General features: G+C 37.9%; 2 protein-coding genes across 2 annotated transcripts; one reads left to right on the top strand and one right to left on the bottom strand.

Moving 5' to 3' along the window:
- The first annotated feature begins 2,135 nt into the window (after positions 1–2,135).
- Positions 2,136–8,947, top strand: LOC122643757 (selenocysteine methyltransferase-like). Its single transcript, XM_043837340.1, has 7 exons — positions 2,136–2,294; positions 6,415–6,471; positions 6,588–6,817; positions 7,084–7,213; positions 7,369–7,572; positions 8,381–8,452; positions 8,701–8,947. The coding sequence occupies exons 1-7, from the start codon at positions 2,136–2,138 to the stop codon at positions 8,929–8,931; spliced, it is 1,083 nt and encodes a 360-aa protein (XP_043693275.1). The 3' UTR covers positions 8,932–8,947.
- Positions 8,948–9,349: 402 nt separating this feature from the next.
- On the bottom strand, positions 9,350–13,181 carry LOC122642979 (protein RDM1-like). The gene is made up of 3 exons (XM_043836607.1): positions 13,141–13,181; positions 12,734–12,894; positions 9,350–9,813 (listed from the first exon to the last, which is right to left on the bottom strand). The coding sequence occupies exons 2-3, from the start codon at positions 12,873–12,875 to the stop codon at positions 9,446–9,448; spliced, it is 510 nt and encodes a 169-aa protein (XP_043692542.1). The 5' UTR covers positions 12,876–12,894; positions 13,141–13,181; the 3' UTR covers positions 9,350–9,445.
- Positions 13,182–14,613: the final 1,432 nt, after the last annotated feature.

Below are 14,613 nucleotides of genomic sequence, written 5' to 3' on the forward strand. Positions count from 1 at the left end.
CTGCCCGTCAATTTCTTCAATTCCCTCTAATAGAAGGAGGTGGAACCCACCCGAGTAGTGTGTTCGGACAGGGGGTAGGGTGATCATTTCTGCCCCCTATTAGATGGAATTGAGGAAATTGAGAGGCAGGTCAATTGAGGGGATAAAGATCCGATTGGGTATTGGTTTGTTTCATACTTAATTTTTTTTTTTTTTTTGGAGTAAATGTTTCATACTTAATTGACTATTAGACTTCTTTGGGTTAAAGAACACAGTCCAATCTTAAAATTGTAAATATTTTCGTACAATTGATAATTAGTATTTTTCTGGTAAACTAACAAATAATTAGATACTAAACAAAAATTACAAAATGTAAACAATAAATTATAAAGCATAACCTAACACAGGGCCAGATTGGGTTTAGCCTGAGGCCTCAACCCTGGCCCAGCCCGACTTTGACCCAGGGCCTGAAAATTTTAACCCTAACCCGCCCTCCGGGTTGAAAAATCCAGTCCAAGTCCTGTTTGAGCTTAGCCGCTTAGGGCGGGCTAAGGTGAGGCTAACGGGCCAAACTTACACCCTTAATGTCATGTGTATGTGAAGTGAAAAATCATTTCACATACGTAAAGATTCCCTTGACTCAAAAAATTCCTTCAACCGATGGTGGTGGGTGTGGGTCCCTTAGGATAGGCATCAAGAATAGTGGAGGTATTTTTACCCAAAAAAAAAAAATAGTTGAAATATTGTATAGGGAAAAAGTTTTCTGTTAGGGAGTGTGGCCTACGCCAGCACTCCCATAAGTCTATCTCTCTCCTCCCCCATGGAAAAAGACATCTCTATTCCATTGTTTTAAGAAGGAGAGAGATAGACACATGGGAGTGCTGGCCACACTCCCGTACAGAAAACTGTTTCCCTATTGTATAATAGGAAAAATAAGAATAATGACTCTAGAGTGTAGTTTTTCTTTGCTGCACGATAATGGAAAACATTCTCCATAAAATAATTCAACCAAATAATAAAATAGTCATTGGTCCTTATCACCAATTTTTCTATCCGTCTGACCTTAATCCAACGCTTAGCAAGGGCTGATGTGGCTGTTCCAGATTGTCCTTATAAATGCATTAATTAAAAGGGAAAATTAGTGAGAACCTTTTTTTGTTTTTCTTTTCTTTTTTATTATAAAGATTCCTCAAAATGAGTCAGGCCCAGCTCATCGGCTTCTATAGATATCCTTCAAAATGATTCCAATCTAGTACTAAATACTAGGAAACCATTAATCATAAACAATAGAAACAAGTTGCATTAGACATTTGTTTAAAGCAAAAGGTTTCGTGTACAGTCGTGTATCATGTATGGTCAAGCACGGACCTTTGTCATTGAACAAGATGAGATCAAAATGATCAAATCGCACCCTTATTTGAGCATTGTCACCCATCCTACCTAGTAGGATTGAAAACCGGCACTGGTACAAAAGAGGTGAACATTAGTTTCCGCCATGAAAACTCTAGAAAGCCGAGACATTTAAATTTGACAACAGGTTTCGTGCACGGCCGTGTATGATGTATGATCGTGTTTGTAACCATTGGATGAGGATGAAGGGTTGTGTATTGTACACGATCATATCCATCCAATGGTTGAAAGTATGTTCGTACACCATGAACAACCGTATACGAAAACTCTCCCCTTTAAATTCTAATAAAAGTTGGTAATTAATCTCCAAAGAAAGTCCTAATTAATAAGTAATGTACGAGGTTATGTTGCTTAGCCATGGTTTTTATTCAATTTTGTTCTTCATGAGGGGTCTCAATTGAGATAAGGACTGGTGAGAAGGTTTCCAAATTTAAATTTATTAAGGGTAATTTATACATACCTCCCTTGAGGTTTGACGAAAGTATGATTTTATCCTTCAGTTTTGAAAAATTCTACGTACCCCCCCTGAGGTTTGCAAATGGTAACAAATAAACCCATTCTGTCAATTCATGACTAACAGTGTTAAAAACATGAGATGAAATGATAAAACTGCCCTTATAAAGATATAGAAGTAATTTGATTATGAAGTATCTGAGTTTGTCTTTGCAGCTGTGAAGCTGTGAAGCTTTGAAGCATTGAACAGAAATGGGGATCTTAAATGATTCTTGTCAGATTTCAGTGAAAGCATGCTTTCTTTTTCTTTCTTCAGCAATGATAATGGCTTGAAGTTGCAGGTTTTAGAGCAGAAAGATGAGAGGATCAGAATGATTCGACAAGAAGATGTTGAAGAAACGAAGAGTAGATTGTTTTGCTGCGAGTACAGTGCCTTCTCAGAGGCTTCTTTGGTTTGTATTTATAATGAAGAATAGTTTACATGATAGAGATCACCACAGTGACGTGATAAGGACTAGCTACGTGAACTATGTACACGGTTTGGGGTGTGAGTTTAGATTAGGATAATTCTCATCTTAACAACCGATTAGGATAAGAATTATCTTAACAACTAAGATAATCACGTCCGTGTGGTGAGGAGGTGAGCAGTTGATCAGTTATCAGAATCTCCAGCTAAAACATAAAGGGCTCGATCTTGCTCTGTTTGGGATCACAGATCCATACTGTCTATAGTAGTTCTGATTTTAGATATTTTGACTTTTAGTATATGAACAATTTGGTTACAAATTTTCGATTTCGGAAATTTAATTTATCCAGAATTGATCTTGCTTGTCTTGAGCTAATTATTAGTACATGAGTGATGAATCTCGAGTGTATAGATTCACGAATCGAAGTAATTGCGTTTAATTTTTCTGTTTCTCAGTTTCTCTGCCAAGGGAATGGGGTTGCAGAGGGGTGGGAGCAAGTGGATTTGAAGAAGAAGAAGAGAAAGAGCAAGAGGAAGAAAGGGAAAAGGCAGGAGGAAGAAGAAGAAGGGCATTTTGGTCACAATAGGTTTTTCATTAACACCGTTAACAGACTTGGGCTAAGTGAAACCAACTTTGAAAAATAGGAGAGGTCTGAGTAATTGTCAGAAGAACAGAGGTGATTCCTTAAATTGTCAGAAAGGTTAGGGAAGGTTTAAGTAATTTGCTCTAAAAATAAAGGAGAGGGTTTTCTTAAATAATGGAACATACCAATTGATGAGGTGCGGCAAACGGTGAGAAGAGAGATATCTATTTTACTATAAAAAAAAAAAAGAGAAGAAAGATAGGCACGACAAATTATATCATATATGGGTGGACAACGAGGTCATTTCATGAGAGAATTAAAATAATAAGATTAAATTATATCTGATGTAATTAATGTTTATGGTATCTACATTTAAGATATCTAAAAACTCTTATATCTCTATTCTTAATCACTCTTTGCGCCCCCCCCCCCCCACCCCCACTTTCAATTTTTTATTCTTTCTCTCCATCATTCTCTCTTTTAATTTTGGAAATATTATATCTCCCTCCCTTGTACTTTGTCATAATTATGCGTTCTTCCCCTTGATTTTCTCATCTTACATATGATTTCCCTGTAGTTTTTAGAAAATTATTAAAACCTCCCCTACTGTTAGCATCAGTCTGTTAAATGCTGACATGGTATAGTTAGTGTTTTTATAATGCCCAAACTAACCCTGGGTCATTGTGAGATGATCCATTTACCCTTTTGATTTAATTCCAAACTAACCCTTGGTCCATATGAATAGACCATTTTACCCTCCCTTCTTTTCTTTTTCTTCTTCTTCTTCTCCTGCAACCCCTTTCTTGCAAATGGAACCCACCAAAATCCACTCCAATGGATTCAGATTCATGAAGTTAATAATAAGATCCACTCTGGAGTACAGGGTGAAGATCTCACGGACTCTGGAGCTCTTATATGTCATTATCTGGAACTAAAGAATTGTGAAGAGATGGAGGAGTAATTTCTGCTGGCGAGATGGCCCCCCCCCCCCCCCATGGATCTTTTCTCCTTCAGATGCATAAATACTACTCTATAGCCTATGTTTCCTTGGAACTTATGAAGGTTGCGGCAAAAAAATGAAGATGAGAGAGGAAAGAGAAAAGAAGAAGATTGAGGGAGCTAGGGTTTTTTTTCCATCAAGAGGAGGATGCTTGTCGCGAATGGAGCATGGACAACTTGTAGTGAATCCTTCACGGAGTCATTTTCGGAAGCACCAGACTCTGAATAATGAGAACCACTAATGGATGTTTCTTGAATTCCAAGCTGAAATGAGATAAAGCAGGGAAAAAAACCGAAAAAAGAAAAATGAAAAGATTTGAGTCCCAACTGAGAAACTAAAATGTAGGCAAAAAAGTTGAATCTGAAACCTATGCAATCAGATTATGAACATGAATTACAGCTAATTATTTTGCTCATTCCTGTAGTAAAAATTTAAGAATTAAATGAGACTTTTTCCGTTTTTTTTTCCCTTCTAGTTTAAAGCAGAATTTCACGGAAAAACTTGAATTCGTTTTGCATTTCAATTTCTCGAAATTAGAGATCATCAACCCGTCGGAAGTCGGAATGATCGGCGTCTTTTACGACTAATTCTGTTTCCTTCTTTGACTGTGGAGGAGGAGGAGGCGGCAGTGGTGGTGGTGGCTGTGGGTGTTTTAAGGATCGATGAAGATGATGAAAAGGGTATCATTGTAATTCTGCTTGTGGTGTTTTAGAACAAGGGTAATATTGTTTTTTCAAATCATTAACTAACAGCACCTTAACACCGTCAGCCATAAGGGATCAAAATGTAAGGTGGAAAGACCAAGGGGAGGAATGTGTAGTTAGGGCAAAATACAGGGGAGGGATATGTAATTTTCCCTTTAATTTTTTATTTTCATTTCCCCACAGATATATTAATACTGGAGAGGGTTCTCCCAGCAAGTGGGGTAGCCGACAGTCCCCTCATTGATATTTTTCTATTCATTTTTTTTTCTCTCTTCTTAAAATGTTCTCTGTGCCGCAGCAAAGGCTGCGCCCAGGCACATGGGCAGCCTGTGCAGGGGGGCAGGGTGGTCATTGCACCCACCCCCATGTGCCTAGGCGCAGCCTGCGCTGCGGCACAGAGAACAACACCCCAGATATTATATATAATTATGTAGGGTCTACCGAGCCAAGTTAGGGCCTAGGCTGGGATTTTCAGGCCTGAGACCAGGCCCTGACTGAGCCCGACCTGATTCTAATTTTATATAACTATATATTAATAATTATATATTAAGGCTTTAGGCATTTAGGATTATTTTTAAAGAATGATTGATGCTGGTGATGTCATATTTTTTTTTCTGTTTTTTTTTTGTGCATACAGACAAAAAACAAGGCCACACATGGTCAATCAGGGCAAGTCCAACCTAGAAAAAATCAGGGTCAATCAGGGCCAACCTGGCCCAGCTGGCCAGCTTGGCCAGCTTGGCGGCATGATTACGGTCAATTAGGGTCGAGCTGGGCCTGGGCTGAGATTTTTCAACCTTACCTCTGGGCCAAGTTGGGCTTGGGCTGAGCTAAGAAGATTCAGGGTTGGGCTGAGATTTTTCAAAACCCACCCCAACCCTGCCCTGTTTCACCCATATAACTATATATATTATATGGAGAAAAGTTTTCAATGGGAGACGCAGGGGCCACGTCCAGACACAGTGGGAGGCGAAATGACAGCCTTGACCTCCATGAAAGACGGAAATCTTCCCCCTGATGCCAATGCACGCATGGCCCATATGCTCACCCATATTATATATACAAAGTCAAACCAAGGTCTCAATCATCACCCAGCCTATGGGCTGAAAAACCCAGTCCAGACCTTGCTGGGCTCAAGGCAGTCATGGACTCGTCGGGGGCATATATGCCTTGTGCTTTTCTTTGAGAAAAAATTTTCAAATTGTGAACTGAGAAGTTTTAACCTTCTTTTAATTACCCATTGTTTTATTTTCAAAAGTTACTGAATGCAGGTTTGGAAAAAGATTTTTCAAAAAGTAAAAAATTTTATATTGTAGTATTTATGCGAAAATGACAAGATTTACCGTAATTGAAGAAAACATGTATTATCTTAAAATGGAAAAAAAGTAAGGCTACAACTTCTTGGTTCACCATTTTGATTACAATAATATTTTTTTATTAGAATATTTCTATTTGCACTAGATTTTAATTTATGGTATCATCACTGGTATCGTTCACCATCAATACCAATACAGCTCGACCATATCAGGCTGATTACAATAAAAATCACTTTTTAACCGTATCAATTGATATGTATCACCATTGATTACCACCGACACCGATATGTATCAACCGGTACACTTAATATAAACAAATACGCTTCCCCCTTCTAAAAGTCCTTCTATACTCTTTCGACAAAATTTTATCAGAATCTACATGACGAATGGAATCAGTATAGAAATCCATGTCTCTGCTTCTGTTTTTGTTGATTTTAGAGTCACTAGTGCCAATTGAGTCCTATTAATTTGTAACTCTGTTTTCTCTCTCTTAATGGGATAGGTTCACCTAGATTACCTTGAAGCTGGTGCAGATATCATTATCACAGCCTCCTACCAGGTACTTGGACTCTCTCTCTCTCTTTCTCATTCTCATTGAGATCACCTAAAAATCCATGCTTTAGGGGAGTTTTGAATTTGGGAAAATGGTCTTTTTTTTTTTGCATGTGGAGGCAGGCTACCATTCAGGGGTTTCAGGCTAAAGGCTTGTCAAAAGAAGAAAGTGAAGCTTTACTGCAGAGAAGTGTTGAAGTTGCTCTAGAAGCACGCGATATTTATTATGAGAGATGCAAAGATTGTTGTTCTGATGATACTAGAGATGGAAAAATTTTCAGAAAACGTCCAATCTTAGTTGCAGCATCTCTTGGATGGTATGAAGCTTATTTAGCTGATGGATCTGAGTATAGGTAAGGTTGATTTATTTGAATCTTATATACAGTTCAGAACATTTCATGCAAATTGATAGCCATCTTATTCAAAAATAAATTTTCAGAAAACGTCCAATCTTAGTTGCAGCATCTCTTGGATGGTATGGAGCTTATTTAGCTGATGGATCTGAGTATAGGTAAGGTTGATTTATTTGAATCTTATATACAGTTCAGAACATTTAATGCAAATTGATAGCCATCTTATTCAAAAATTTTAATAACATAAGTGTTATCTTTCCTTACAGTGGGAAATATGGAGACACAGTTACTATAGAAACTCTCAAAGATTTTCACAGAAGAAGAGTTCAGGTTTTAGCTGGGTCAGGTGCTGATCTAATTGCATTTGAAACAACTCTAAATAAGTTAGAAGCTCAGGTATCTATAGAATGTTTGTTCTGTTTCTCTGTTGAATGCTAATTTGCTAGAGTCTTCAAATTTAAAGAGCCAAACCATTGATTGGTTGGAATGTTGAAGTTGTGGTGGGAGTAGTAGTTTTGGTTGCACATATCTTAGTTTACTTGGTGATGCAGGCTTATGCTGAGCTTCTTGAGGAAGAAGACATTAATACTCCAGCATGGTTTTCTTTTACTTCCAAAGATGGTGTCCATGTGGTTAGTGGAGATTCTTTGATTGAGTGTGTCTCAATTGCTGATTCATGTAAGAAGATTGTTGCTGTTGGAATCAACTGCACCCCTCCTAGATTTATTCATGGACTCATTCTATCTACTAAAAAGGTAGAATCAACTGTACTTTTGATATTGTTCTGCAAATCTCTCTCAAACTAAGTATCCTGTTCATCTTTTTAATTCAATAGATCTCAGTTAGACTTGATGATACCTAGCCATCACCAGTCCATGTTAATAATGGAAGCTTATCCCCACCAAATGAAAATATTTACAATGCCAGCTCATGTGGCATCCAACATTGATGTAATGAGTGCAGATCCATAGCTAGGAATGGGTGATTTAACCCACATCAGTTGGGTTGCGTGCAGTTGATGGGCATATGACCTTGGGAAGGGCCTTTACATCCTGAAGCTCAATATTTTGGATTGGACACCATCAAATGGTATCAGCACGGGTTGTCCCTGGATATGGGGATCCTATGGCCCAAAGATGGGGGAGTTTATGCAGTGAGTGTCGCTCCATGGCCAGGAATAGGGAGTTTAGCCTCACGTCGGTTAGGTAGTATGTGGTTGATAGGCTTATGACCTTGAGAAAGGCCTCTCCATCCGGAAGCTTGGGCTTTTGGGTTTTTGTTAGCTTTTTTCTGGGCTTTAAAGAAATAGGGTTATTAGAATGTAAGGAATAGATGGCTCTATTAGAAAGCATAACCAGTTTATAATAAAGAAAGCATATGCAGCTGCTGCATGAGAGCATGGAGAACCTAAAATCAGATTTTATGAATCTAAAATTTGGTCCTTGAATCACCTTTGTTTTCCACTTCCTTTTGGTATGGTCCTTGAATTAGAATTTGGTTATTCAGTCATGGTAAAGTGCCGAGTTTTTTAAATTCTAATTGTTTTCTTGGTTGATCCTGCAGGTTACAACTAAACCGATACTCATTTATCCAAACACTGGTGAGACATATGATGCTGATCGGAAGGAGTGGGTAGTGAGTTTTTGTTGTCTACTTTTTAGTATTGCTTTTCAATTTATGAGTTGTTTCCATTGATTTTAATATGTAGTTTATGGTGATAGTTAATTACTATGTTTTAAAAGTGGTAAAACATAGCCAAAGATGTTCTTGAATTAACCTGTGATGTCCATACCACTCTGGATTAGCATTCTGTGATTTTAGTTTGGTTCTAACATCCTTCTAGCTTATATAATAGCCTCTTATTCTTATATTTCCTATTGCAGATGTCTACTGAGGTTTCAGATGAAGATTTTGTCTCATATGTTAGTAAATGGCATGAGGTTGGTGCTTCACTCATTGGAGGCTGCTGCAGAACAACTCCAAATACTGTTAGGGGCATAGCTAGAGCTCTCAACAAGGGATCTACTGTTCAAGCTTTATCTTACAAGGAGATGAAGGAAGGGGGCAGAGAGGAAGACACAAAGGGAAATGTAAACATCAACTCTTACCCATAGAACTATTTGTATCAGATATGTTTGCTTCAGTATTGCAAGTTATAACTACCATCTCCTTATTGATGGCTAAAGGGTTGGACCTGCAGATTTCTTCTGCTCTGTTTTTAGTCCATGTAATTAGTTGTGCCCAGGCAACAGCAGGGATATAGTTCTAATATTTCATTGTAAGTAGTGCCATGCAAGGATTACTCTGAGAGAACCCTATGTGAGCTTCAATGGATGTGTGCAATAATGTAATATGCTCTGATAATAGATGGATCACTCTGATGACTTCTACAAGGAACCATGGCTGAATGTCAACTGTATGTAGAGTGGTGTATACTTACAAGGAATTAAGGATGAAGGAGTTACAAGTATTGATTCAATGATCAAAGAATCACCAGAGCAATTAGCAGCAATTACGGGAGAAAAATTCATTGACAATGCTTGGATTCAAAACCATATCTATTAATTTTTACAGAACACCCAATTACTATTCATGGGTTTGGAAACAGGTAGGTTTGGGACACAATTTTCATATCCGTGGAAAGATTGGATCAACATACGCATGGTGCATGGGGTCAGAAAGCCAGAGTCTTGCTATATGGTGATGTGAAGTGGTAAACCTGTGGATTTCTTCCATGAGCCAGATGGTAGCTTCGGCTTTACAAGAATGAATGATGGTATCCAACGGCTGATATTCATTATCAGTTCCAACCCTTGATTGGTCCCACTGTTTAAGGAGGACATTGGTGAGATAGTGCAGGGGTTGCCCATATAACTGCTTGAGGGATTTTGCTAGTCCCTGCCATGAATTAAACGAAATTTGTGATGCACGGTAAGAAGGAATTTGAATCTGCTTCATATATTCCTGATACATTTCTGCTCGTCTGATCATTGCACCTGCATTATGGAGCATGCTTTACACCTCTTTGACACTGGACTGTGCATCAAAATAAAAATTTGAGGGAGAGCGACAGAGAATAAATTACTTAGGATACACTAAATGTAACCTAAATGAAATGCAGGGCAAGTAAATGACAATCCAACATAGTACCAAAACCACTTTGAAACAAGGGAAATTTGGCATGAGTCAATTTTACGACTCAAATCATTGATTTATTATTCTAAGAGGCCATAACATTTTGGGCCTGCACCACACCAGAACAGGGTAGCATCCACACGGAGACCTCAATCATGCAAGACACTTGCTCATGAGTAGTCAGATAAGTGGTGAAAAGAATTACAGATTGGGTCATTATCTGCAGACCGGACATACTTTGTTATTTAGTGATGAGCGCACAGGAAAACCCTCTTTGGAATTCATTTATTTCTTTCAGGGGTGTGACTCTTCTATTTCCTTTCTATATATGAGACCCTCCATGCATCTTATTTTGAGACCTCAAAAATGGACAAACCCCTGTTTCACCTTCATACCCCACCCCAAAACAACTGATTATATCCACACCACAGGGAAGGATGATGGTTAGTCCATCACAGGCAATGCTCTGTATCGACCAACAATCAATGCTCAAGTTCAACAACCCTATACTGGTCACTCTAGGTGGTGAAGACCAAGGTTTACAATTTCAACAGGATTGATCATTTCAAATGCTGTCAAAATCGGGGGAAAAATAGTCAAAATGATCGAAATCTGGTTGCAAACTCGCAATGGTCCAGATTTGGTAAAATTTTGGGAAATGAAGAGAAATACTAAGAATTTTGTAATGAAACTTTAGGGGATGCTTATTCAAGTATAAATACACATGCATGAAAGATTAACTGAAAAAAAAAATCTAAATTGATAATTTGGTTTAACATCCTATTTTGCTAGTGTATAGCATAGGTACTGTCTTTTCACTTATATAAGTTATTGTGCACATAACTAAAATATTGCCATCAAATAATTTATTCATACAATTGCTCAGCATTTTCATGAGCGAATAGATCCTAATGTGATTAACATATAATTATATGGGCCTAACAAAGCCAATTCAACCTAACTTTTTTGGGAAAATGGGTTTCAAGAAAGTTGGGGTTATGAGGTTGACACAAAGATGTATCAATCTTGCAAAACTTCAACAAACTTTCATAATATAATGTGAATCTCATATAATCACACATACATTGCTCAAATCTAGCAAAATAATTGATCCAAAATTATCAGTTTGATGGACTTACCTCTTTCTTGAAGTTTCAACCCAAATGTCTCTTTGCAATCTCGTCATGGGAGCTTAAATGAGATAGAAAAGGTATGAATGTCCAAATATTTGAAGCGTTTTAGAAATTTTTGCTCATTTTCCAAATCTGTAATATTTTGATCATTTCGATCAGATGTTAACATTTTTCGATGAGATATTGCACTCTTTGTATCTTGCAAGTCATTTCATTTTCGAGGTCTAGAGAAACCGAAATATTTTTCCATATTTCAACCATTTCGATCGAAATTTGAACATTGCTGAAGGCAAAAATGTTTAGGCTGAGAAACAAACAGTAGTAGGGTACTATGGAGAATATATGGAGTATTTCAGACCACTGCCTAAGATGGTGTGTCTAAGACATCCAGCCTCAATAAGGTAGTATGTTTGGTTGTGTGGGAGCAGGATGGCTACCTGGGTCATTGATATTCAAGATGCCTTTAGTTGCAGAGGGTGGAATGAGGAAAATGAAGTGCATAGCTAAACTGGCAGAGAAACAGCAACAACTTAGCAGGCCGTTGCAGAGGGGTGAATGTGGAAGATGGAGTGGAGTGCATAGCTAAATTGGCAAAGAAACAGCAACAATTTAGCAGAATGCTCCTGTGTGGTGAGACCCACGGGAACAAAGAGTGGCTAAGGGCGGAACCCTTAAGTGCAAATGCAATGGAATCCCACTCAACCAGACACAGCCTAAGTCACTTCCTGGACAAACCAGCTTGTATATATAGCTTTGAGAATTAATAATACTTTCTTTAAGCCTCCAGCCTCTTCTTCTTTTTAGCCCTTTTTTTTGTGTGTTTGTGAGCATGTACTAGCCGCTCTACCATCACCCCTCCACCAACAGTAGCTTTTTCAAAATTTTGACACTTGGGGATTAACAGCTGAGTTTTTTCCATATCAGTAACATCACATTGTTTCTTCTTTCAAAAAAAAAATTTATATTTTTGTTCTGGTTCAATACAGACTCTAGCCTCCGATATACTCCTCTAAAAAACAGACTGGTAACCTCCTAAGTGATATGACAACCTGTCAGGTAACCTAATAAGGTGTGGAAATTGTGAAAAAGCAGGATTCTCAAACCTAACCAACAAAGTTTACAGGTAAAACAATATAAATTTTGAAGACCATACTTACAGATCACTGATTTGTTTTGAAATAATAAAGTAGAGCAGAAAAAGCTATGGAAAAGAAAATGAGTAAAAAGAGCAGGAAAACTATTGAATTTTTTTTAAAAAAAATTTTAAAACTGCACCGTGATTCTCAAGCTTGTAGGCCATCTGTGAGGAGATTTTTTTTCTTTCTTTTCTTGCTAGGAATGGAGAAATTCATTTGGCAGATAGGTAGTAGGAGATCAATTTTTGACACACTAACAATTGCTAAGTTTATTAAAAAATGTGGAATCTCTTTCACATATGCAGAATGTTAGACAATTAGTACAGCTACTGATATTTTTCACAATTGGCAAGTTAGGACTATTTCAAAAGACAAAATAAAAAAATTAAGTTCCCAACTTAATTGTCCATATTATCTGACCACAAGCAGGAAAGTAGATTGATTTGGTTTCGGATAGAATAAAAGATATATTATCAATCAGTATAACTCTATGGAACCAACAGCTCAAATACCTTCCAATACATTTTCTTCAGTCGGTTTATTGATTGTGTTCTTATGACTTCCATTTGCTTTATCATTCCCATTAACAGCCTCTGAATCTGAGTCGGATGACAAAACATCCACTTGGTTGCTCCATGGCATTGCCCTCTCCATGCATTAAGAAGAAAATATTCTGGAGTGAATAAACATATAAAGGTACCCAAATAATCAGATCTTGCAGAATGAGCAGAACTTAAAATCCTGTCACAACAATGCAGAAACCTGATTTGTTGCCCAATTTTTATGATTTATCTCCTATTCAAAAGATTTCACAAACTGGGAAACGAACTTAAACCTTAAAAAAAATTGAATTTGTCAATATCAAATATGCTTATTACAAACCCTAAACTAGAGAATAAGAGAGAAAAGAAAGACTTACACTCCGTAGTATGTAAACGCTGAGGGCAACCTAACAGCAACAGAGAGAGAGAGAGAGGGAGGAGTTCTCGGTTCTCCTTGGTTTGTCAGAAGTTAGGATAAGGAAGACTCTGGGAGAACTGGAGAAGGGTGAATGCTTAGATCCATATTTTAGTTTTCTTACCAAAAATGGAAAAGGGTAGTTATTGAGATTTTACCAACTCGATACTTAAAACCGTTTTAAGCCCTACCTTATCTGTAAGTCACTTTTATGATTTTATTGTTAAACTCTTAACCCTTATTGTTCGTGGTCGAAAGTGCCCCTCTCTTGTCCAATCCAAATAATGTTTAGATGTGGTGGCTTAAGAGGTTCTTTCTTCATCGTGAGTATTTCATTTTAGGGCTGGAAATTTCTGGCCCGAATCCGTCCTGGCCCGCCATGAGCCCGAATAGGGTATGGGCTGAGATATTTGGCCCTGAGCCCCTGAGGGTGGGTCAGGGCTGGAAATTTTTGGCCTTGAGTCAGGGTTGGGTCGGGCTAGGGTTGAGGGCTAAGTCTGGCCTGGCCCGACCCTGTTTTAAGTTGTACTATAAAATATATATTGATATAATATATATATTATAAACTTTAAACGTCACCCACGTTTTGTTATATGATATATTATATATGAAGATGATAAGTGATATAATACATTTTATTATAGTGTTATTTTACGTAAAATTGATAATTTTCTCTCGGTTCAGTCCAGCCTATGCATTTTCTTCCCCCTCTACATGATTAGGGCCAAGCAGGGTCAGCCCGGCTTGACCCTGCGGGCGGGTCAAGGACGGATTTTTCAGGCCCTGAGTCAGGGTTGGGTCGGGCCTGGGCCCAGCTAAGGGGACTCAGGATTGGACTAGGGTTTTATAAAGCCCGGCCCAACCCGACCCTCTTGCAGCCCTATTTCATGTTACATGTTTCTTATGTTTGGTGACTTCGGTCATTGAATAGCAATTATTACAAAAAAAAAAGTCATTAGCAATTTTTTTTGGGTAAGCATTAAATAGCAATTGAAACACTATGGATCCTAACCCATTAATAATAATAAGGGAGGTAGTTTTCTGTCCGGGAGTGTGGTCTACATCAACACTCTCATGTGTCTATCTCTCTCCTCCTTAAAACAAGGGGGTAGAGGTGTCTTTTCACATAAAGAAGAGAGAGAGAGAGAGAGAGAGAGAGTGTGAGAGAGAGATAGAGGGCATCTTCTTTTCGCCATGATGTATCCATGTTTCATGTGCAATACACAAAATTGAATAAGTCTACATAATTGTGTTCAACACATAAAATCGTATGTGCAGGATAAAAGAACATAACCAAAACAAACACATACACAAGAGGCAAGATATTTACCTAGTTCTACAAAACACCCTACGCCTACAGAGTGAGATCCGAATTCCATTAAGAATCAAGAGAAGAGAAAAAGTAGAACTCTTACAATTTGACACAAAAACCTAA

This window comes from Telopea speciosissima, chromosome 10, assembly GCF_018873765.1.
Source record: "Telopea speciosissima isolate NSW1024214 ecotype Mountain lineage chromosome 10, Tspe_v1, whole genome shotgun sequence".
NCBI lineage: Eukaryota > Viridiplantae > Streptophyta > Magnoliopsida > Proteales > Proteaceae > Telopea > Telopea speciosissima.

What these genes read in the sequence shown, in the direction of transcription:
- LOC122643757 (XM_043837340.1), top strand. Translation starts at nt 2,136, where the DNA reads ATGCTTTCTTTTTCTTTCTTCAGCAATGATAATGGCTTGAAGTTGCAG. An exon ending in GCTGATGGATCTGAGTATAG is followed by an intron (nt 6,818 to 7,083) that starts GTAAGGTTGATT and finishes CTTTCCTTACAG; the next exon opens with TGGGAAATATGGAGACACAG. An exon ending in TCATTCTATCTACTAAAAAG is followed by an intron (nt 7,573 to 8,380) that starts GTAGAATCAACT and finishes TTGATCCTGCAG; the next exon opens with GTTACAACTAAACCGATACT.
- LOC122642979 (XM_043836607.1), bottom strand. Translation starts at nt 12,875, where the DNA reads ATGGAGAGGGCAATGCCATGGAGCAACCAAGTGGATGTTTTGTCATCC. An exon ending in TGAAGAAAATGTATTGGAAG is followed by an intron (nt 9,814 to 12,733) that starts GTATTTGAGCTG and finishes TCCATAATGCAG; the next exon opens with GTGCAATGATCAGACGAGCA.